The sequence below is a fragment of the Staurois parvus genome, unplaced genomic scaffold (assembly GCF_062004578.1).
Source record: "Staurois parvus isolate SC_StPar_1 unplaced genomic scaffold, SC_StPar_1.0 ptg001919l, whole genome shotgun sequence".
NCBI lineage: Eukaryota > Metazoa > Chordata > Amphibia > Anura > Ranidae > Staurois > Staurois parvus.
Genome location: NW_028319715.1, coordinates 90,001 through 115,367, shown reverse-complemented (window position 1 = coordinate 115,367; position 25,367 = coordinate 90,001). Strand labels below are relative to the sequence as shown.

The 25,367-nt window shown below is 50.8% G+C and overlaps 1 protein-coding gene across 1 annotated transcript in view; it reads right to left on the bottom strand.

The window, feature by feature from the left end:
• Positions 1-646: 646 nt before the first annotated feature.
• The window catches only part of LOC149433269 (serine protease inhibitor A6-like), a 26,154-nt gene continuing 1,433 nt past the window's right edge, over positions 647-25,367 (bottom strand). The window contains exons 2-4 of the mRNA XM_089664479.1: positions 6,589-6,856; positions 4,225-4,378; positions 647-921 (exon numbers count right to left, since the gene is read on the bottom strand). Of these exons, the coding sequence (XP_089520605.1) occupies positions 721-921; positions 4,225-4,378; positions 6,589-6,856 (623 nt within the window). The 3' untranslated portion in view covers positions 647-720. The remainder of the gene's footprint in view (positions 922-4,224; positions 4,379-6,588; positions 6,857-25,367) is intronic.

Genomic DNA, 25,367 nt, shown 5'->3' with positions numbered 1-25,367 from the left:
ACACCAATGATGGGGCACTATTCCTCCCACTGATACCAATGATGGGGCACTATTCCTCCCACTGACACCAATGATGGGACACTATTCCTCCCACTGATACCAATGATGGGGCAATATTCCTTCCACTGACACCAATGATGGGGCACTATTCCTCACACTGACACCAATGATGGGGCACTATTCCTCCCACTGACACCAATGATGGGACACTATTCCTCCCACTGATACCAATGATGGGGCAATATTCCTCCCACTGACACCAATGATGGGACACTATTCCTCCCACTGACTCCAATGATGGGACACTATTCCTCCCACTGATACCAATGATGGGGCACTATTCCTCCCACTGACACCAATGATGGGGCACTATTCCTCCCACTGACACCAATGATGGGGCACTATTCCTCCCACTGACACCAATGATGGGGCTCTATTCCTCCCTCTGACACCAATGATGGGGCTCTATTCCTCCCACTGACACCAATGATGAGGTTCTCAAAACCTCTGGCTGCAATGTTATGCACATGTCTATCAGAGCTCAGTTTGTGACTCCCCCACACCACCCTATTGGTCCCCCATTACCGGCTGGTATCTCTCACTCATTAACACAAAGGCAATCCGGGGGAAAACAACAACACAGAAATTGTTCAGCACATCCCCTTTATTCTCAGCAGGATGGTTTCATTTTGTTCAGCACTTTATATCTGCTTCATCCGATTACTTCCCCGACCACTCGGGGTCCATGAATCGGCCAATCCCGAGGATGGTTTTGGTGTCTTTGTGGTACAACATCATGATGAACGGGCGGTTAGCATTGAACTCGGGGACCTGAAGGGCGGCTAAGTCTAATGCGGCAGAAGCCGAAGCGTTGTCCGTCGTTCCTCCCTCCTCCAAGGTGAAATAAGAATTGTGGACAACCTGTCAACACAAAAAGTCAAGGAATGAACTTCTAAAAGTTAAAAGAATGAAAAATTAAAAAAACAAACCTAAAAAAAAAAGATTTGGGGACTAAGATAAATGAAACATACTAGGAGAGTGGACTTCTGTTAGGAAGAGAGATTGGGGGGGGGGGTGCTAGGAGGGGTGATTGAAGGGATTTGTGCGAGGAGAATTTATTTTTTTGGAGGGGGGTTATTGCTAGCAGAGGGGATTTGGGGGGAGGAGATCTCTGCTGAGAGAGTGGATTTCTGTTAGGTAGAGGGATTGGGGGGATTTGTGCTAGGGGGGAAACATATTTTTGGGGGGTTTAGTGCTAGCAGAGGGGATTTGGGGGGATTTGTACTAGAAGGGGGGAATTGGAGGAGGAATTTATACTAGGAGAATGGATGCCTATTAGGAAGAGGGATTTTGGGGGGGGGGGGGCAGGATGTGTGCCAGCAGGGATGATTGAAGGGATTTGTGCTAGAGGGGGGGATTTTTTTGGGGTGTGTGTAGTGGGTAGCAGAGGGTATTTGGGAAGGATTTGTGCTGAGAAAAAGGGATTGGGGGGGGGGGATTTGTACTAGGACAATAGATTTCTGTTAGGAAGAGTGATTGGGGGGAGGATTTGTGCTAATAGGGATGATTGAAGGGATTTGTGCTAGGAGGGGATTTTGTTTTGGGGGGGAGGGTTTAGTGCTAGCACAGGGGAATTGGGTGGGATTGGTGCTGAGGGAGGGGGTTTGGGAGGATTTGTACTAGAAGGGGTGATTTGGAGAAGGGATTTGTACTAGGAGAGTGGATTTCTGTTAGGAAGAGGAACTTGGGAGGGGATTTGTGCTAGTAGGGGTGATTGAAGGGATTTGTGCTAGGAGTGGAAATTTGGGGAGGGGGGTGTAGTGCTAGCAGAGGGGATTGGGGGAGGGGAATTTGTGCTGAGAGAAGGGGATTTGGGAGGATTTGCACTAGACGGGGTGATTTGGAGAGTGGATTTCTGTTAGGAAGAGGGATTTGGGAGGGGGAGGAAATTTGTGCTAGTAGGGGTGATTGAAGGGATTTGTGCAAGAAGAGGAAATTTGGGGAGGGGGGAGGATTAGTGCTAGCAGAGGGGATGGGGGGGTGATTTGTGCTGAGGGAGGGGGATTTGGAGGGGATTTTTACTAGGAGTGTGGATTTCTGTTATGAAGAGGGATTTTGGAGGGGATTTGTGCTACTAGGGGTGATTGAAGGGATTTGTGCCAGAAGGGGAACATTTTTTTTTTTGGGGGGGGGGGATTAGTGCTAACAGAGGGGATTTGGAGGGATTTGTACTAGAAGGGGGGATTTGGAGGGCGGATTAGTACTAGGAGAGTGGATTACTGTTAGGAAGAAGGATTTGGGGGGGGTGGAAGGTTTTGTGTGTGTGGGTGAGTGAGCAGAGAGGGGTGTGGAGGTGAGCAGAGAGGGGTGTTTGGGGTGTGTGGGTGAGTGAGCAGAGAGGGGTGTGGAGGTGAGCAGAGAGGGGTGTTTGGGGTATGGAGTTGAGCAGAGAGGGGTGTTTGAGGTGCGGAGGTGAGCAGAGAGGGGTGTTTGAGGTGTGGAGGTGAGCAGAGAGGGGTGTTTGAGGTGCGGAGGTGAGCAGAGAGAGGTGTTTGAGGTGTGGAGGTGAGCAGAGAGGAGGTTTGAGGTGTGGAGGTGAGCAGAGAGGGGTTTGGGATGTAGAGGTGAGCAGAGAGGGGTGTTTGGGGTGTGGAGGTGAGCAGAGAGGGGTGTGGAGGTGAGCAGAGAGGGGTGTTTGGGGTGTGGAGGTGAGCAGAGAGGGGTGTTTGGGGTGTGGAGGTGAGCAGAGAGGGGTGTTTGAGGTGTGGAGGTGAGCAGAGGGGGGTGTTTGGGGTATGGAGGTGAGCAGAGAGGGGTTTTTGGGGTGTGGAGGTGAGCAGAGAGGGGTGTTTGTAGTGTGGAGGTGAGCAGAGAGGAGTGTTTGAGGTGTGGAGGTGAGCAGAGAGGAGTGTTTGGGGTGTGGAGGTGAGCAGAGAGGGGTGTGGAGGTGAGCAGAGAGGGGTGTTTGAGGTGTGGAGGTGAGCAGAGAGGGGTTTGAGGTGTGGAGGTGAGCAGAGAGGGGTGTTTGGGGTGTGGAGGTGAGCAGAGAGGGGTGTTTGGGGTGTGGAGGTGAGCAGAGAGGGGTGTTTGAGGTGTGTAGGTGAGCAGAGAGGGGTGTTTGGGGTGTGGAGGTGAGCAGAGAGGGGTGTTTTGAATGTGGAGGTGAGCAGAGAGGGGTGTTTGAGGTGTGTAGGTGAGCAGAGAGGGGTGTTTGGGGTGTGGAGGTGAGCAGAGAGGGGTGTTTGGAATGTGGAGGTAAGCAGAGAGGGGTGTTTGAGGTGTGGAGGTGAACAGAGAGGGGTGTGGAGGTGAGCAGAGAGGGGTGTTTGGGATGTGGAGGTGAGCAGAGAGGGGTGTTTGGGGCATGGAGGTGAGCAGAGAGGGGTGTTTGGGGTGTGGAGGTGAGCAGAGAGGGGTGTTTGGGATGTGGAGGTGAGCAGAGAGGGGTGTTTGGGGTGTGGAGGTGAGCAGAGAGGGGTGTGGAGGTGAGCAGAGAGGGGTGTTTGGGGTGTGGAGGTGAGCAGAGAGGGGTGTTTGGGGTGTGGAGGTGAGCAGAGAGGGGTGTTTGGGGTGTGGAGGTGAGCAGAGAGGGGTGTTTGGGGTGTGGAGGTGAGCAGAGAGGACCAGCTGCCCGAGTGCTCTATCATCTATGGGCCGTACACAAGGACTTGCAGCTTTTATATACCAGTGACATCACCGATATGGGCGCACGCGGTGTTACTGTTTGGACGCAACTTTTGTATTGCAATTGTTATTATTGTCTGAAATAAACATTTGTACTTTTTTATACATTGGTTATGTTTCCTATTATGGAACACTTAGAGTCCCCTTACCTGTATTCCCATCTCTCCTATAGGGGCACTATTCATCTAACTGACACCAATGATGGGGCACTATTCTTCCCACTGACACCAACAATGGGGCACTATTCCCCCCACTGACACCAATGATGGGGCACTATTCCCCCCACTGACACCAATGATGGGGCACTATTCCTCCCTTTGACACCAATGATGGGGCACTATTCCTCCCTCTGACACCAATGATGGGGCACTATTCCTCCCACTGACCACAATCCGGCCCCCCTGAAGCCTGAAGTCCAGTAAACTGGCCCTTTGAATGACAAGTCTGGAGCCCCCCCCCCCCCCCGCTCTATAGGGATGGCGCCTGTTATAGGATTACCATACTTCATCCACATATTAAATATAAAAGGAAGATACTCACTAAGGAAACTCTGAGCCTCCATTTCTTTGAGATCCCAGAGAAGTCGGCGCTGTTCTCATCGAACATAATCCCGAAGCCCATGCGTTGCAATGCCTTATCCATGTTGTTTATCGGGGTGATGAAGGTCATTTTGGGTAAGAAGAGTTCCACCAAACTGTGAAGGAAAATACACATCGGTGTCTGTATCAGCGATACCAACCATCCCCCGCTCTCCCAATGAGGCAAAAAAAGTGTTTCAAAGCTACAGTGACCCCATCAGCTAATCAGAATGAGCCGATCTGACCCCTTCAGCCAATCAGAATGAGCCGATCTGACCCCATCAGCCAATCAGAATGAGCCGATCTGACCCCATCAGCCAATCAGAATGAGCCGATCTGATCTGATTCTAAGGTTTAAAGTTGAATTGAAGGAAACCAGAGATACGGCGCCCTGAAGAAGTCTTCTTCTTCCTTGACATCTTCCACATTTTGTCATGTTACAACCAAAAACGTCAATCCATTTTATTGGGATTTTATGTGATAGACCGACACAGAGTGGCACATCATTGTGAAGTGGAAGGAAAACCTAACCCTGCTTTAAACTTCTCCACAACATTATCCCTGACCTGTCTGGTGTGTTCCTTGGCCTTCATGATGCTGTTTCTTCACTAATGTTCTCTAACAAACCTCTGAGGGCTTCACAGAACAGCTGGATTTATACTGAGATCACATGACACACAGGGGGACTCTATGTACTAATAGGGAAATTCTGAAGGCAATCGGTTCCACTAGATTCTAGTTAGGGGTATCAGAGTAAAGGGGCTTTCTTTCAACAATGGCTTTCTTCTTGTCACTCTTCCATAAATGCCAGATTTGTGGAGTGCACAACTAATAGTTGTCCTGAGGACAGATTCTCCCCCCTGAGCTGTGATCTTTGCAGCTCCTCCGGAGTTCCCATGGGCCTCTTGGCTGCTTCTCTGATGAACGCTCTCCTTGCCCGGCCGGTCAGTTTAGGTGGACGGCCATGTCTTGGTAGGTTGGCAGTTGTGCCGTACTCCTTCCATTTTCAGATGATGGATTGAACACAGTGCTCCGTGAGATGTTCAAAGTTTGGGAAATTTTTTAATAACCAAACCCTGCTTTCGACTTCTCCACAACTTTATCCCTGACCTGTCTGGTGTGTTCCTTGGCCTTCGTGATGCTGTTTGTTCACTAATGTTCTCTAACAAACCTCTGAGGGCTTCACAGAACAGCTGGATTTATACTGAGATCACATGACACACAGGGGGACTCTGTTTATTAATTAGGTGAATTCTGAAGGCAATTGGTTCCACTAGATTTTAGTTAGGGGTGTCAGAGTAAATGGAGCTGAATACAAATGCCGCCACACTTCTCACAGATTTATTGGTCACAAATGTTGGAAACAATTTCTCATTTTCCTTCCACTTCACAATTATGTACCACTTTGTGTCCATCACATCCAATCCCAATAAATACATTGTAACATGACAACATCCGGGGGGTCCGAGGAGAGCGGATACAGTGAATGCGGGGTCCGGGGAGAGCGGATATAGTGAATGCGGGGTCCGGGGAGAGCGGATATAGTGAATGCGGGGTCCGGGGAGAGCGGATACAGTGAATGCGGTGTCCGGGGAGACCGGATATAGTGAATGCGGGGTCCGGGGAGAGCGGATATAGTGAATGCGGGGTCCGGGGAGAGCGGATATAGTGAATGCGGGGTCCGGGGAGAGCGGATATAGTGAATGCGGAGTCTGGGGAGAGCGGATATAGTGAATGCGGGGTCCAGGGAGAGGGGATATAGCGAATGCGGGGTCCAGGGAGAGGGGATATAGTGAATGCGGGGTCCAGGGAGAGGGGATATAGTGAATGCGGGGTCCGGGGAGAGCGGATATAGTGAATGCGGGGTCCGGGGAGAGCGGATATAGTTAATGCGGGGTCCGGGGAGAGCGGATATAGTGAATGCGGGGTCCGGGGAGAGCGGATGTAGTGAATGCGGGGTCCGGGGAGAGCGGATATAGTGAATGCGGGGTCCAGGGAGAGCGGATATAGTGAATGCAGGGTCCGGGGAGAGCGGATATAGCAAATGCGGGGTCCGGGGAGAGCGGATGTAGTGAATGCGGGGTCCGGGGAGAGCGGATATAGTAAATGTGGGGTCCGGGGTTTTTTCCATACAAATCAATTGCTGTCCTGCCCCCTACAGCCCATAGTGGGTATATCCCGTCACCATCCTGCTGGCGTTGTCAGTTGATCCTGCGTTCACCCAGCAGACATCACGCTGCACGTTGCACTTTGTACGATCATTTGGCTGATCCCTCTAACAACATTCAAACTGCTGAGTTCTGTTGTAAACAACTGTCATGCATACCTGGTACTCAATGAGCTCAAGTATTTTTGAATCAGCTGGGGGGTCAGTAATTCCTCCACGTGGTGCAGGTCACCCAGTCTCGGTACGATGAGGAGAAGGGCGGCGTTCTCGGCGTACGGCATCTCCAGCACATTGACATCCAGCTCTCTGTCCTTGTACGTCTTATAGAGTCCCCCCCGGTGCATCGTTGGCGTTAGGATTGGTGGCAATCCACTCACAAATTCTCTTTCCTCTGTATTTTGTTCGTCAAAATGTTCTTCCCATTTCTCTGGAGGAACAGAAAAAAATGTTTCCTTTAATGGTAAACTATAGTGGTTTGGGATCGTTGTATTCTATAGACATGCGCGGTTCGGTTTGATCCGAATAGAAATATGGACAAAATTGTCATTATTCCGAAATTGAGAGGTATCTGAATTTCCAAACTACAAAAGTGGCAAATTATAAAAAATCAGAAATAACAAAAAGGAAGTTTTGTCAAAAACTTGAATTGAATTCCAAAAGAATTCAGAATTGATTTAAAAAAGAATTTGAAATCAAATTCGGAAAAACAAATTTGAACTGTAAACATATTGCAGACTATTGCTGATTTCCCTCAAGACTGTGTTAGTGTTAGAATATATCCATCTTCCGAAATTCCAAATAGAATAGAATAAAATAGAAATAGTATAACCATCATTTAAAATTTGAATTTTAAATAGAATAGAATAAAAAAATAAAAGAATATAGCTATATTCCGAAATTCGAATTTTGAAAAGAACAGAATAAAAACAGAATAGAATTGAAAATAAAATAAATAAAAAAAAAATAAAGTAATAGATAGAATAGGAAATAGTAGCATAGAAACAAAAATAGAATAAAACAGAAAGAATATAGCTGTCTTCCAAAACTTGAATAGAATAGAATGGAATAAAATAGAAATAATGTAACCGTCATTTAAAGTTTGAATTTTAAATAGAATAGAATAAAAAAATAAAAGAATATAGCTATCTTTCAAAATTTGAATTTTGAAAAGAACAGAATAAAAAAAGAATAGAATTGAAAATAAAATAAAAGAATATAAAATAAAGGAATAGATAGAATTAAAAATAATAGCACAGAAAAAAATAGAATAGAATAGAAAAAATATAACTGTCTTCTGAAATTTTAATAGAATAGAATGGAATAAAATAGAAAGAATATACTTTGTTATAATATGTCTCGAACCCTTCTGGAGCATCCTAGGAGTTACACGTAACTTCCTCCATCCCCTCTCCAAGTCTTCCCTTACCTACTCCCCACTTCTACTCAACCCCCCCTTCCCCCCTTACCCCTTCACACTTGTTTTTCTCTTCTCTTTTCCTGACACCCCCCCCCTCCCCGTTCAAATGTCTATGGCTTGTCCCATGCCTATGTTCCCATCCCCTTTAAAATTAATAAAATATTTGAACAAGAAAATAGAAAGAATATAACTGTCATTTGAAATTTTAATTTTAAATAGAATAGAATAAAAAAAAATGAAAGAATATAGCCGTCCTCCAAGATTCGAACTTCCAAAAGAATAGGATTTAATACAATAGAATAAAAAGGAACAAAATAAAACAGAATATAATAAAATAGAATAGAAAGGAAAAAAATAAAACAGAATATAATAAAATAGAACAGAAAAGAACAAAATAAAACAGAATATAATAAAATAGAATAGAAAGGAACAAAATAAAACAGAATATAATAAAATAGAATAGAAAGGAACAAAATAAAACAGAATATAATAAAATAGAATAGAATATAAAGGAAAAGAACAGAAAATTAAAGAATAGAACAGATTAGAATAGAATCAAATAAAATAGAAATAATAATATAGCCATTTTCTAAAATTCGAATTTCGAAAAGAATTAAACAAAACATAATGTAATAGAGTAGAAAAGAATAAAATACATTAGAATACAATTGAATAGAATAAAAACCAAAAGTGTGCTAGGGCCCATTTACACTTCTACATTGCAGTAATGTGTGGCGGGACCACCAGATAAAAAAAAAACAAAAACAGAAATAAAGAATAGAAAGAAGAATAAGAAGAAAAAAATTATGAAAAAACACATCATATATTTATATAGAGTTGTGCTCAAAAATTTTCCTCCCCCGGCAGAAATAGTGAAATTTTGGCATTGATATTGAAAATCTGACGGATCTGCCAATAAATGCTCTTTTATTGAAGGATGATGATCATATGAAGCCATTTATTATCAGATGGTTGTTTGGCTCCTTTTTAAATCATAATGATAACAGAAATCACCCAAATGGCCCGGAACTGAAGTCTCCGCCCCCTGGATCAGAAGTCTCCGCCCCCTGGATCAGAAGTCTCCGCCCCCTGGATCAGAAGTCTCCGCCCCTTGGAAAATTTGGCCTTGGTACAGACTCACAAGGGGACACACACGGGTTACAATGCCAATTAGAGGTTAATGTCCCTCATCTGTGGCTTTTTAAATTGCAGTTAGTGTCAGTGTATAAATAGTCAGTGAGTTTGTTAGCTCTTATGTGGATGCACTGTCTAGGCTAGATACTGAGCCATGGGGAGCAGAAAAGAACTGTCAAAAGTCCTGCGTAACAAGGTAATGGAACTTTATAAAGATGGAAAAGGACATATAAAGATGTCCAAAGCCTTGAATAGGCCATCACTGTTATATAACCTATTAAGAAATGGAAAGTTCGGGGATCTCTTGATACCAAGCCAAGTAGAGATGAGCGAAGTATTCAAAAATTCGATTCGACTGATTCGGCGAATTCGTGAAAAAAATTTGATTTGAGTCGAATATATTCGCTGCGAATTTAACTTATAAAAGGGTGTTTCTAGGCTTCAGAGAGACTTAATATTAGTGCAGAACACTGTACCTTTAATTTAAATGCCCTTGGAGTCTGCTGGGGAAGAGAAATAATACTGTCAGGCAGTATGACATGCAGATGAGTGCCGTCGATCTTAGAATCACCGCACACTTCACTCATTTGGGCAGTCACGGGGCCAAAACCAGAGTGTGGAGCCACAGTGTGGCGGTGGAGGCAGCAGCAATGGGAGGCCATACAGCACCCTATGACAAAATGGAACCCACCAGCAGTGTGAGGAGACCTGAAAGTGGCACATGGCAGAGTGTGGCGATGAAGACAGCAGCAATGAGAGGCCGTACAGGGACCCACGCTGCTGGTGGAGCTGCCACTGCTCCTACCACCCCACCCCTCCCCTGCTGCCATGGCAGCGGAACGCGAGCGCACAGGGCCCACAGTGTCTGAGGATGGACGTTGGCGCACAAAGGCAGAGACCAACTGACTACATAGGTGGTTTTTATAGTACGTAATTTTGGCCTCCCTCTCAGCAGGTGTGAAAAAGGCCACCATTTTGGAACGGTAGCGAGGGTCCAACAAGGTGGACAGCCAAAAGTCATCCCTCTGTCTGATGGTTATTATTCGGCTGTCGCTACGCAAGCAACCGAGCATGCTATGGGCCATTTGTGCCAAGGAATGCGAGGGACTCCCTGCCTCCATCTCCACAGCATACTGCCACGGTGCGTCTGGGTCCTCTGTCTCCTCCTCCTCCTCCTCTCCCAGATGCTCCTGCTCCTCCACTCCTGTCCGCTGAGTGGAAAAACCACCCATTTCACTCAATAATTCCTGAGCACCAATGTCCTTCTCTACATCCTCCTCTTCTTCCTGTCCTGCCCCCACAGGGGTCATGTGGCGTTTCAGATCTGTGCGCCACGTCTACCGCACCCTGACCAGCCATTGTTAACAGCATTTGTTCCAGGACGTGCAAAAGAGGAATGACGTTGTCCATCCCATAGTCCTGCCGACTCACGAATAGCGTGGCCTCCTCAAAGGGCCTGAGCAAGCGGCAGGTGTCACGCATGAGCTGCCAATGGCTGACATCTAAGTTACACAGGGGAGTACCTTTATCCGCTTGTAACATCAGGAAATCGGTGATGGCCTTTCGCTGTTCGTAAAGGCGGTCTAACATGTGTAGGGTTGAATTCCACCTTGTTGCAACGTCACAGCATGAGGAGTCGGTACAGGGGCCCATGGCAGATTAGGGGCCTGGCCGCAGAATGAGGAGGCGGTACGGGGGCCCATGGCAGATTAGGGGCCTGGCCGCAGAATGAGGAGGCGATACAGGGGCCCATGGCAGATTAGGGGCCTTTCCGCAGAATGAGGAGGCGGTACAGGGGCCCATGGCAGAATAGGGGCCTGGCCGCAGCAATGTGAGGCCCGTAATCTGCCAGCATCCTATGACAAAATGGAACCCAGCAGCAGTGTGAGGACACCTGAAAGTGGCACATGGCAGAGTGTGGCGATGGAGACAGCAGCAATGGGAGGCCGTACAGGGACCCATGACACACTGTGGACCTGGCAGCAGCGTGAGGAGGCGGTACAGGGGCCCATGGCAGATTAGGGGCCAGGCCGCAGCAATGTGAGGCCCGTAATCTGCCAGCATCCTATGACAAAATGGAACCCAGCAGCAGTGTGAGGACACCTGAAAGTGGCACATGGCAGAGTGTGGCGATGGAGACAGCAGCAATGGGAGGCCGTACAGGGACCCATGACACACTGTGGACCTGGCAGCAGCGTGAGGAGGCGGTACAGGGGCCCATGGCAGATTAGGGGCCTGGCCGCAGCAATGTGAGGCCCGTAATCTGCCAGCACCCTATGACAAAATGGAACCCAGAAGCAGTGTGAGGAGACCTGAAAGTTGCACATGGCAGAGTGTGGCAATGGAGACAGCAGCAATGGGAGGCGGTACAGGGACCCATGAGACACTGTGGACCTGGCAGCAGCGTGAGGAGGCGGTACAGGGGCCCATGGCAGATTAGGGGCCTGGCCGCAGCAATGTGAGGCCCGTAATCTGCCAGCATCTTATGACAAAATGGAACCCAGCAGCAGTGTGAGGACACCTGAAAGTGGCACATGGCATGACACACTGTGGACCTGGCAGCAGCGTGAGGAGGCGGTACAGGGGCCCATGGCAGATTAGGGGCCTGGCCGCAGCAATGTGAGGCCCGTAATCTGCCAGCATCCTATGACAAAATGGAACCCAGCAGCAGTGTGAGGACACCTGAAAGTGGCACATGGCATGACACACTGTGGACCTGGCAGCAGCGTGAGGAGGCGGTACAGGGGCCCATGGCAGATTAGGGGCCTGGCCGCAGCAATGTGAGGCCCGTAATCTGCCAGCATCCTATGACAAAATGGAACCCAGCAGCAGTGTGAGGACACCTGAAAGTGGCACATGGCAGAGTGTGGCGATGGAGACAGCAGCAATGGGAGGCGGTACAGGGACCCATGAGACACTGTGGACCTGGCAGCAGCATGAGGAGGCGGTGCAGGGGCCCATGGCAGATTATGGGCCTGGCCGCAGCAATGGGAGACGCCCGTAATCTGCCAGCAACCTATGACAAAATGAAACCCAGCAGCAGTGTGAGGACACCTGAAAGTGGCACATGGCAGAGTGTGGCGATGGAGACAGCAGCAATGGGAGGCGGTACAGGGACCCATGACACACTGTGGACCTGGCAGCAGCATGAGGAGGCGGTACAGGGGCCCATGGCAGATTAGGGGCCTGGCCGCAGCAAGGGGAGACGCCCGTAATCTGCCAGCAACCTATGACAAAATGGAACCCAGCAGGAGTGTGAGGAGACCTGAAAGTGGCACATGGCAGAGTGTGGCGATGGAGACAGCAGCAATGGGAGGCCGTACAGGGACCCATGACACACTGTGGACCTGGCAGCAGCGTGAGGAGGCGGTACAGGGGCCCATGGCAGATTAGGGGCCTGGCCGCAGCAATGTGAGGCCCGTAATCTGCCAGCATCCTATGACAAAATGGAACCCAGCAGCAGTGTGAAGACACCTGAAAGTGGCACATGGCATGACACACTGTGGACCTGGCAGCAGCATGAGGAGGCGGTACAGGGGCCCATGGCAGATTAGGGGCCTGGCAGCAGCAATGGGAGACGCCCGTAATCTGCCAGCAACCTATGACAAAATGGAACCCAGAAGCAGTGTGAGGAGACCTGAAAGTGGCACATGGCAGAGTGTGACGATGGAGACAGCAGCAATGGGAGGCGGTACAGGGACCCATGAGACACTGTGGACCTGGCAGCAGCGTGAGGAGGCGGTACAGGGGCCCATGGCAGATTAGGGGCCTGGCAGCAGCAATGTGAGGCCCGTAATCTGCCAGCATCCTATGACAAAATGGAACCCAGCAGCAGTGTGAGGAGACCTGAAAGTGGCACATGGCAGAGTGTGGCGATGGAGACAGCAGGAATGGGAGGCGGTACAGGGACCCTTGACACACTGTGGACCTGGCAGCAGCATGAGGAGGCGGTACAGGGGCCCATGGCAGATTAGGGGCCTGGCCGCAGCAATGGGAGACGCCCGTTATCTGCCAGCAACCTATGACAAAATGGAACCCAGCAGGAGTGTGAGGAGACCTGAAAGTGGCACATGGCATGACACACTGTGGACCTGGCAGCAGCATGAGGAGGCGGTACAGGGGCCCATGGCAGATTAGGGGCCTGGCAGCAGCAATGGGAGACTCCCGTAATCTGCCAGCAACCTATGACAAAATGGAACCCAGAAGCAGTGTGAGGAGACCTGAAAGTGGCACATGGCAGAGTGTGGCGATGGAGACAGCAGCAATGGGAGGCGGTACAGGGACTCATGAGATACTGTGGACCTGGCAGCAGCGTGAGGAGGCGGTACAGGGGACCATGGCAGATTAGGGGCCTGGCCGCAGCAATAGGAGACGCCCGTAATCTGCCAGCAACCTATGACAAAATGGAACCCAGCAGCAGTGTGAGGACACCTGAAAGTGGCACATGGCAGAGTGTGGCGATGGAGACAGCAGCAATGGGAGGCGGTACAGGGACCCATGAGACACTGTGGACCTGGCAGCAGCGTGAGGAGGTGGTACAGGGGCCCTTGGCAGATTAGGGGCCTGGCCGCAGCAATGGGAGACGCCCGTAATCTGCCAGCAACCTATGACAAAATGGAACCCAGCAGCAGTGTGAGGAGACCTGAAAGTGGCACATGGCAGAGTGTGGCGATGAAGACAGCAGCAATGGGAGGCGGTACAGGGACCCATGAGACACTGTGGACCTGGCAGCAGCGTGAGGAGGCGGTACAGGGGCCCATGGCAGATTAGGGGCCTGGCCGCAGCAATGTGAGGCCCGTAATCTGCCAGCATCCTATGACAAAATGGAACCCAGCAGCAGTGTGAAGACACCTGAAAGTGGCACATGGCATGACACACTGTGGACCTGGCAGCAGCGTGAGGAGGCGGTACAGGGGCCCATGGCAGATTAGGGGCCTGGCCGCAGCAATGTGAGGCCCGTAATCTGCCAGCATCCTATGACAAAATGGAACCCAGCAGCAGTGTGAGGACACATGAAAGTGGCACATGGCAGAGTGTGGCGATGGAGACAGCAGCAATGGGAGGCGGTACAGGGACCCATGAGACACTGTGGACCTGGCAGCAGCGTGAGGAGGCGGTACAGGGGCCCATGGCAGATTAGGGGCCTGGCAGCAGCAATGTGAGGCCCGTAATCTGCCAGCATCCTATGACAAAATGGAACCCAGCAGCAGTGTGAGGAGACCTGAAAGTGGCACATGGCAGAGTGTGGCGATGGAGACAGCAGGAATGGGAGGCGGTACAGGGACCCTTGACACACTGTGGACCTGGCAGCAGCATGAGGAGGCGGTACAGGGGCCCATGGCAGATTAGGGGCCTGGCCGCAGCAATGGGAGACGCCCGTTATCTGCCAGCAACCTATGACAAAATGGAACCCAGCAGGAGTGTGAGGAGACCTGAAAGTGGCACATGGCATGACACACTGTGGACCTGGCAGCAGCATGAGGAGGCGGTACAGGGGCCCATGGCAGATTAGGGGCCTGGCAGCAGCAATGGGAGACGCCCGTAATCTGCCAGCAACCTATGACAAAATGGAACCCAGAAGCAGTGTGAGGAGACCTGAAAGTGGCACATGGCAGAGTGTGGCGATGGAGACAGCAGCAATGGGAGGCGGTACAGGGACTCATGAGATACTGTGGACCTGGCAGCAGCGTGAGGAGGCGGTACAGGGGACCATGGCAGATTAGGGGCCTGGCCGCAGCAATAGGAGACGCCCGTAATCTGCCAGCAACCTATGACAAAATGGAACCCAGCAGCAGTGTGAGGACACCTGAAAGTGGCACATGGCAGAGTGTGGCGATGGAGACAGCAGCAATGGGAGGCGGTACAGGGACCCATGAGACACTGTGGACCTGGCAGCAGCGTGAGGAGGTGGTACAGGGGCCCTTGGCAGATTAGGGGCCTGGCCGCAGCAATGGGAGACGCCCGTAATCTGCCAGCAACCTATGACAAAATGGAACCCAGCAGCAGTGTGAGGACACCTGAAAGTGGCACATGGCAGAGTGTGGCGATGAAGACAGCAGCAATGGGAGGCGGTACAGGGACCCATGAGACACTGTGGACCTGGCAGCAGCGTGAGGAGGCGGTACAGGGGCCCATGGCAGATTAGGGGCCTGGCCGCAGCAATGTGAGGCCCGTAATCTGCCAGCATCCTATGACAAAATGGAACCCAGCAGCAGTGTGAGGACACCTGAAAGTGGCACATGGCATGACACACTGTGGACCTGGCAGCAGCGTGAGGAGGCGGTACAGGGGCCCATGGCAGATTAGGGGCCTGGCCGCAGCAATGTGAGGCCCGTAATCTGCCAGCATCCTATGACAAAATGGAACCCAGCAGCAGTGTGAGGACACATGAAAGTGGCACATGGCAGAGTGTGGCGATGGAGACAGCAGCAATGGGAGGCGGTACAGGGACCCATGAGACACTGTGGACCTGGCAGCAGCGTGAGGAGGCGGTACAGGGGCCCATGGCAGATTAGGGGCCTGGCCGCAGCAATGGGAGACGCCCGTAATCTGCCAGCAACCTATGACAAAATGGAACCCAGCAGCAGTGTGAGGACACCTGAAAGTGGCACATGGCAGAGTGTGGCGATGGAGACAGCAGCAAGGGGAGGCGGTACAGGGACCCTTGACACACTGTGGACCTGGCAGCAGCATGAGGAGGCGGTACAGGGGCCCATGGCAGATTAGGGGCCTGGCCGCAGCAATGGGAGACGCCCGTTATCTGCCAGCAACCTATGACAAAATGGAACCCAGCAGGAGTGTGAGGAGACCTGAAAGTGGCACATGGCATGACACACTGTGGACCTGGCAGCAGCATGAGGAGGCGGTACAGGGGCCCATGGCAGATTAGGGGCCTGGCAGCAGCAATGGGAGACGCCCGTAATCTGCCAGCAACCTATGACAAAATGGAACCAAGAAGCAGTGTGAGGACACCTGAAAGTGGCACATGGCAGAGTGTGGCGATGGAGACAGCAGCAATGGGAGGCGGTACAGGGACCCATGAGATACTGTGGACCTGGCAGCAGTGTGAGGAGGCGGTACAGGGGACCATGGCAGATTAGGGGCCTGGCCGCAGCAATAGGAGACGCCCGTAATCTGCCAGCAACCTATGACAAAATGGATCCCAGCAGCAGTGTGAGGACACCTGAAAGTGGCACATGGCAGAGTGTGGCGATGGAGACAGCAGCAATGGGAGGCCGTACAGGGACCCATGACACACTGTGGACCTGGCAGCAGCATGAGGAGGCGGTACAGGGGCCCATGGCAGATTAGGGGCCTGGCCGCAGCAATGGGAGACGCCCGTAATCTGCCAGCAACCTATGACAAAATGGAACCCAGCAGGAGTGTGAGGAGACCTGAAAGTGGCACATGGCATGACACACTGTGGACCTGGCAGCAGCATGAGGAGGCGGTACGGGGGCCCATGGCAGATTAGGGGCCTGGCAGCAGCTATGGGAGGCCCGTAATCTGCCAGCACCCTATGACAAAATGGAACCCAGCAGCAGTGTGAGGACACCTGAAAGTGGCACATGGCAGAGTGTGGCGATGGAGACAGCAGCAATGGGAGGCGGTACAGGGACCCATGACACACTGTGGACCTGGCAGCAGCGTGAGGAGGCGGTACAGGGGCCCATGGCAGATTAGGGGCCTGGCCGCAGCAATGGGAGGCCCGTAATCTGCCAGCATCCTATCACAAAATGGAACACAGCAGCAGTGTGAGGACACCTGAAAGTGGCACATGGCAGAGTGTGACGATGGAGACAGCAGCAATGGGAGGCGGTACAGGGACCCATGAGACACTGTGGACCTGGCAGCAGCGTGAGGAGGCGGTACAGGGGCCCATGGCAGATTAGGGGCCTGGCCGCAGCAATGGGAGGCCCGCAATCTGCCAGCATCCTATGACAAAATGGAACCCAGCAGGAGTGTGAGGAGAACTGAAAGTGGCACATGGCAGAGTGTGGCGATGGAGACAGCAGCAATGGGAGGCCGTACAGGGACCCATGACACACTGTGGACCTGGCAGCAGCATGAGGAGGCGGTACAGGGGCCCATGGCAGATTAGGGGCCTGGCAGCAGCAATGGGAGGCCCGTAATCTGCCAGCACTCTATGACAAAATGGAACACACCAGCAGTGTGAGGAGACCTGAAAGTGGCACATGGCATGACACACTGTGGACCTGGCAGCAGCGTGAGGAGGCGGTACGGGGGCCCATGGCAGATTAGGGGCCTGGCCGCAGCAATGGGAGGCCCGTAATCTGCCATCATCCTATGACAAAATGGAACACAGCAGCAGTGTGAGGAGACCTGAAAGTGGCACATGGCATGACACACTGTGGACCTGGCAGCAGTGTGAGGAGGCGGTACGGGGGCCCCTGGCAGATTAGGGGCCTGGCAGCAGCTATGGGAGGCCCGTAATCTGCCAGCACTCTATGACAAAATGGAACACAGCAGCAGTGTAAGGAGACCTGAAAGTGGCACATGGCATGACACACTGTGGACCTGGCAGCTGCATGAGGAGGCGGTGCGGGGGCCCATGGCAGATTAGGGGCCTGGCAGCAGCTATGGGAGGCCCGTAATCTGCCAGCACCCTATGACAAAATGGAACACAGCAGCAGTGTGAGGAGACCTGAAAGTGGCACATGGCATGACACACTGTGGACCTGGAAGCAGCATGAGGAGGCGGTACGGGGGCCCATGGCAGATTAGGGGCCTGGCAGAAGCTATGGGAGGCCCGTAATCTGCCAGCACTCTATGACAAAATGGAACACAGCAGCAGTGTAAGGAGACCTGAAAGTGGCACATGGCAGAGTCTGGCGATGAAGTCAGCAGCAATGGGAGGCCGTACAGGGACCCATGACACACTCTGGACCTGGCAGCAGCAAGAGGAGGCGGTACAGGGGCCCATGGCAGAGTGGCGAAGCGTAAGCAGCTTAAATTGAAGGCCATACAGAGGCCTATGTTAAAAATAATAACATGTTTGGGGCATGATTCATGGCGGATTTAGTCAGTTGTGTCAGGAACTGGTGGTTTGAAATCCAGACTAATCCACGCCTGATTCATTTTCACAAACGTGAGTCTCTCCACACTTTGGGTGGACAGTCGTGTCCTTTGCGGAGTTACAATACCTCCTGCCGCACTAAACACGTGCTCCGATGCCACGCTACTGGCCGGGCATGACAGCCTTTCAAGGGCAAATTCAGCTAGTTGGTGCCAAAGGTCAAGTTTCGTTGCCCAGTAGTCAAGGGGATTGTCTACCTCGGTTGGCAGGGTGCTGTCCAAGTAGGCCCAAGCCTGTTGTTTGAGCTCCTGCTCCAGGTCCACCTGATGCTGCTGCGGCTGGTTAGTAGTTTCCTCACTGCGCTGGTGAAGAAAGCTACTCATCATCGACTGCAGACTGAGGCAGACGCTGCTGGTGGAGCTGCCACTGCTCCTACCACCCCACCCCTCCCCTGCTGCCATGGCAGCGGAACGCGAGCGCACAGGGCCCACAGTGTCTGAGGATGGACGTTGGCGCACAAAGGCAGAGACCAACTGACTACATAGGTGGTTTTTATAGTACGTAATTTTGGCCTCCCTCTCAGCAGGTGTGAAAAAGGCCACCATTTTGGAACGGTAGCGAGGGTCCAACAAGGTGGACAGCCAAAAGTCATCCCTCTGTCTGATGGTTATTATTCGGCTGTCGCTACGCAAGCAACCGAGCATGCTATGGGCCATTTGTGCCAAGGAATGCGAGGGACTCCCTGCCTCCATCTCCACAGCATACTGCCACGGTGCGTCTGGGTCCTCTGTCTCCTCCTCCTCCTCCTCTACCAGATGCTCCTGCTCCTCCACTCCTGTCCGCTGAGTGGAAAAACCACCCATTTCACTCAATAATTCCTGAGCACCAATGTCCTCCTCTACCTCCTCCTCTTCTTCCTGTCCTGCCCCCACAGGGGTCATGTGGCGTTGAGATCTGTGCGCCACGTCTACCGCACCCTGACCAGCCATTGTTAACAGCATTTGTTCCAGGACGTGCAACAGAGGAATGACGTCATTCATCCCATAGTCCTGCCGACTCACGAATAGCGTGGCCTCCTCAAAGGGCCTGAGCAAGCGGCAGGTGTCACGCATGAGCTGCCAATGGCTGACATCGAAGTTACACAGGGGAGTACCTTTATCCGCTTGTAACATCAGGAAATCGGTGATGGCCTTTCGCTGCTCGTAAAGGCGGTCTAACATGTGTAGGGTTGAATTCCACCTTGTTGCAACGTCGCAGATCAGGCGATGCTGTGGAATTCCGTTCTGCCGCTGCAGCTCAAGGAGGGTGTGCTTTGCGGTGTAGGAATGGCTGAAATGCATGCAAAGTTTTCGTGACATTTTAAGGATGTCTTGCAGTGGGATGGTGGATTTTAGGAACCGCTTGACAACCAGATTGAACACGTGAGCCATGCATGGCGCATGGCACAACCTTCCTTGACGCAGAGCAGACACCATGTTCTTTCCGTTGTCGGTCAACATGGTTCCGATTTTCAGTTTGCGCGGAGACAGCCATCTGTCGATTTCTCTGTTCATTACACTCAGAAGTTCCTCCCCTGTGTGACTACGTTCGCCAAGGCATACCAGGTGCAGCACAGCGTGACACTGTTGCGCCCTGCACATGTGATATGCCGGTCGGGTAATGGGACTTGGCACGGGGGTGGCGGCTGAGGACACGGCGGAAGAAGAGGTGGTAGAGGCGGACATGTTTGCTGGACCAAGGACGTGCAAACGTGGAGGCAAAAGCGTTGTGACCTGTCCAAGTTGCTGGTGCGGCTGTGCCGGCACCACGTTCACCCAGTGGGCCGTAAATGACATGTACTGTCCCTGACCGTAGTTACAGCTCCACACGTCGGCGCTGCCGTGCACTTTGGCAGAGACCGACATGCTCAAAGACTGGCCCACCATCTCTTCTACATGTGAATGCAGGGCTGGCACTGCCTTTTTGGTGAAGAAATGCCGGCTTGGCACTCTCCACCGCGGCGCGGCACAAGCCATCATTTCTCGGAAAGGTGCTGAGTCCACCACTTGGAAAGGGAGGGACTGCAGCACCAGCAACTTGGACAGGAGGACGTTCAGCTTTTGCACCGTCGGGTGCGTGCTCGCAAACTGTTGTCTCTTGGAAACGGATTCCAAGAAAGACTGCTGACGGAATCCGCGAAGAGGAGTAGCAGGAGAAGGAGAATCTGAACGAGCGGAACAACTCCCCTCAGCAGAGGTGTTGGAGCCTTGACTGGCTGATAGAGGGCGATTGACGTCGGGTGACGGAGCAAGTAACGGAGCGGGTGATGGAGCGGGGGTTGGGGCAGGCAGAACCGCCGTATCTTTATCACGGTTTTCCCAGGCCACCGAATGGCGACGCTGCATATGCTGACGCAACGCTGTAGTCCCAACATGGGCCCCCTGGCCACGCTTGACTTTCTGGCTACATAGTCGACATACGGCTACGTTTACTTCCTCGGGCGGCTTGACGAAAAATTGCCACACCGCCGAGTAGGAAACTTTGCCCCCGCTACTCCTCACTGGCTGACTGCTACTTCCTCCGTGTGCACCGGCACCACTACTGGCCGTGGTGGTAGGCTGCAGTGGAGCTGGTGCTCTACTCCGTGGCCGTTTGCCTCCACTGACACTGCTGCGACCCTGCTGCCTCCTGGGCAACCCACCGACTGTTTTGCTCACTGCCAAGCTGGCACCCTCTTCTCCTGATGATGCGGAAGAAATTGCCTGATGACGACGAGGCTGCCAAGTGCGATCAGCCTCATCACCATCAATTAGGGTCTCCGCCTCACTACTAGCCCCCTCGGCTGCGTGTGGGTCAGGAGACAGACCTGTCTCTAGACCGGCTACCGAGCCACTCTCCTCGCCAGTACTTCTTCGCCTGGCTGCTGAAGAGGCGGATGTCTCCCCCCGTTCCTGACCGCCCTCTGTTAGCTCTTCCTCACTGTACAGTGGGGCTGAGCCCACAGCATGCGATACTTCGCTTGGTGAGGGAACAGCAAAGGACAGGGGCAGGTAGAGGACACGTGATTTCAGTGGGCTTGCTCCCGGGCCATGCCAACTAACGGTTGTGTCTGACGAACACACCGACCGTTGGCTGTAGGTGTCAGAGGTGACCTGGGAAGAGGAAGACGACTGAGCCAACCAATCGATGACGGCAGGGTTGTCGGTGGAGACACAACCGCTGGATGACACCGGGAGCACTGGCCTCTGGCTGCGACTAGTGCTGCCTCGACCCCTTCCTCTGCTGCCACGTCTGCTCGCTCCTAAAACATTGCCTCCTCTGCCACTCCTCTGCATGTTGTCTGACATACTCTTTAATTCAACGATTATGTGTCCCTGAGTAACAATTCTGTGTCCCTGAGTAACAATTCTGTGTCTGTCCCTGAGTAACAATTCTGTGTCCCTGAGTAACAATTTTGTGTCCCTCAGTAACAATTCAGTGTCTGTCCCTGAGTAACAATTCTGTGTCCCTCAGTAACAATTCTGTGTCCCTGAGTAACAATTCTGTGTCCCTCAGTAACAATTCTGTGTCCCTCAGTAACAATTCTGTGTCTGTCCCTGAGTAACAATTCTGTGTCCCTGAGTAACAATTCTGTGTCCCTGAGTAACAATTCTGTGTCCCTCAGTAACAATTCTGTGTCCCTGAGTAACAATTCTGTGTCCCTCAGTAACAATTATGTGTCTGTCCCTGAGTAACAATTCTGTGTCCCTCAGTAACAATTATGTGTCCCTCAGTAACAATTCTGTGTCCCTCAGTAACAATTATGTGTCTGTCCCTGAGTAACAATTCTGTGTCCCTGAGTAACAATTCTGTGTCCCTGAGTAACAATTCTGTGTCCCTCAGTAATTATGTGTCCATGAGTAACAATTATGTGTCCCTCAGTAACAATTCTGTGTCCCTCAGTAACAATTCTGTGTCCCTCAGTAACAATTCTGTGTCTGTCCCTGAGTAACAATTTTGTGTCCCTGAGTAACAATTCTGTGTCCCTGAGTAACAATTCTGTGTCCCTGAGTAACAATTCTGTGTCCCTCAGTAACAATTCTGTGTCCCTCAGTAACAATTCTGTGTCTGTCCCTGAGTAACAATTCTGTGTCCCTCAGTAATTCTGTGTCCCTCAGTAACAATTCTGTGTCCCTCAGTAACAATTCTGTGTCTGTCCCTGAGTAACAACTCTGTGTCCCTGAGTAACAATTCTGTGTCCCTGAGTAACAATTCTGTGTCCCTGAGTAACAATTCTGTGTCCCTCAGTAACAATTCTGTGTCTGTCCCTGAGTAACAATTCTGTGTCCCTGAGTAACAATTATGTGTCCCTCAGTAATTCTGTGTTCCTGAGTAACAATTCTGTGTCCCTGAGTAACAATTCTGTGTCCCTCAGTAACAATTCTGTGTCCCTCAGTAACAATTCTGTGTCTGTCCCTGAGTAACAATTCTGTGTCCCTGAGTAACAGTTCTGTGTCCCTCAGTAACAATTCTGTGTCCCTCAGTAACAATTCTGTGTCTGTCCCTGAGTAACAGTTCTGTGTCCCTGAGTAACAGTTCTGTGTCCCTGAGTAACAATTCTGTGTCCCTGAGTAACAGTTCTGTGTCTGTCCCTGAGTAACAATTCTGTGTCCCTCAGTAACAATTCTGTGTCCCTCAGTAACAATTCTGTGTCTGTCCCTGAGTAACAGTTCTGTGTCCCTGAGTAACAGTTCTGTGTCCCTCAGTAACAATTCTGTGTCTGTCCCTCAGTAACAATTTTGTGTCCCTCAGTAACAATTCTGTGTCCCTCAGTAACAATTCTGTGTCCCTCAGTAACAATTCTGTGTCTCTCAGTAACAATTCTGTGTCTGTCCCTGAGTAACAGTTCTGTGTCCCTGAGTAACAGTTCTGTGTCCCTGAGTAACAATTCTGTGTCCCTGAGTAACAGTTCTGTGTCTGTCCCTCAGTAACAATTTTGTGTCCCTCAGTAACAATTCTGTGTCCCTCAGTAACAATTCTGTGTCTGTCCCTGAGTAACAGTTCTGTGTCCCTGAGTAACAGTTCTGTGTCCCTCAGTAACAATTCTGTGTCTGTCCCTCAGTAACAATTTTGTGTCCCTCAGTAACAATTCTGTGTCCCTCAGTAACAATTCTGTGTCCCTCAGTAACAATTATGTGTCTGTCCCTGAGTAACAGTTCTGTGTCCCTGAGTAACAGTTCTGTGTCCCTGAGTAACAATGCTGTGTCCCTCAGTAACAATTCTGTGTCCCTCAGTAACAATTCTGTGTCTGTCCTTGAGTAACAATTCTGTGTCCCTCAGTAACAATTCTGTGTCTGTCCCTGAGTAACAGTTCTGTGTCCCTGAGTATCAGTTCTGTGTCCCTCAGTAACAATTCTGTGTCTGTCCCTGAGTAACAATTCTGTGTCCCTCAGTAACAATTCTGTGTCCCTGAGTAACAATTCTGTGTCTGTCCCTGAGTAACAGTTCTGTGTCCCTGAGTAACAGTTCTGTGTCCCTCAGTAACAATTCTGTGTCCCTCAGTAACAATTCTGTGTCCCTCAGTAACAATTCTGTGTCTGTCCCTGAGTAACAATTCTGTGTCCCTCAGTAACAATTCTGTGTCCCTGAGTTACAATTCTGTGTCTGTCCCTGAGTAACGTTTCTGTGGCCCTAAGTAACGGTTCTGTGTCCCTAAGTAACGATTCTGTGGCCCTAAGTAACGTTTCTGTGGCCCTAAGTAACGTTTCTGTGGCCCTAAGTAACGATTCTGTGGCCCTAAGTAACGTTTCTGTGGCCCTAAGTAACGTTTCTTTGCCCTAAGTAACGTTTCTGTGTCCCTAAGTAACGTTTCTGTGGCCCTAAGTAACGTTTCTGTGACCCTAAGTAACGTTTCTGTGTCCCTAAGTAACGTTTATGTGTCCCTAAGTAACGTTTCTGTTTCCCTAACTCTGTCCCTAATACAGAGAGGTCTGCCTCTCTTGAATGACTGGAGGCAAATGGAGAATTCTAAAATGGCCGCCAGTTATAGCTCGACCATTACACAGTGCTGGCTGGCTGGCTGCTGATTGGCTAATGCGATCACATGTCATGAATGAATGCATTATGGGTCAGCGCGCCTTGTCTGCGCGCCTTCGCAGAGATCCCCGCTCCATCGCCGCACATGTCGCTGCCATTTTAGGAAAAATTTCGATTCGCGCATCCGAAGTATGCTAATTTTCGGATTCGAAATCGAAATTTTTCTAATATTCAAAACGAATTCCACTTCGCCTACTTCGATTCGCTCATCTCTAAAGCCAAGGTCAGATAGATTGCAGCCATTGTCAGAAGAATTGTCTGGGATTCAAAGAAAAAAACCCCATAGGAAACCTCAGGAGAAATACAGGCGGCTCTGGAAAAAGATGGTGGTGGTGGTGCACAATACGATGATACTTGAACAAAAATGAGCTGTTTGGTGGAGGTGCCAGAGAGAAGCCTTTACTGCACCAATGACACAAAAAAGCCCGGCTACAATATGCCTGACAAGACCTTGACATGCCTAACCGGGCCTTCTTGTGTCATCGATGCAGTAAAGGCTTCTTTCTGGCACCTCCACCATGCAGCTCATTTTTGTTCAAGTGTCATTATATTGTGCTCATCCAAAACAACCGCACTGTCTTTTTCCAGAGCAGCCTGTATTTTTCTTGTGGTTCCCTATGGGTTTCCCTTTGTATCCCGAACAATTCTTCTGGCAGTTGTGGCTGCAATCTTTTGTGGTCCACCTGACCTTGGCTTGGTATCAAGAGATCACCGAACTTTCCACTTCTTAATAGGTGATGTAACAGCACTGATTGGCACATTCAAGGCTTTGGACATCTTTATATGTCCTTTTCCATCTTTATAAAGCTTCATTACCTTGTTAAGCAGGACTTTTGACAGTTCTTTTCTGCTCCCCATGGCTCAGTATCTAGCCTAGTCAGTGCATCCATGTAAGAGCTAACAAACTCACTGACTATTTATACACTGACACTAACTGCAATTTAAAAAGCCACAGATGAAGGACATTAACCTCTAATTGGCATTGTAACCTGTGTGTGTCCCCTTGTGTGTCTGTACCAAGGCCAAACATTCCAGGGGGAGGAGACTTCTGATCCAGGGGCAGAGACTTCTGATCCAGGGGGCGGAGACTTCTGATCCGGGCCATTTGGATGATTTCTGTTATCATTATGATTTAAAAAAGAGCCAAACAACCATCTGATAATAAATGGCTTCATATGATCATCATCCTTCAATAAAAGAGCATTTATTGGCAGATCCGTCAGATTTTCATTATCAATGCCAAAATGTCACTATTTCTGCCGGGGTATGTAAACTTTTGAGCACAACTGTATGTGT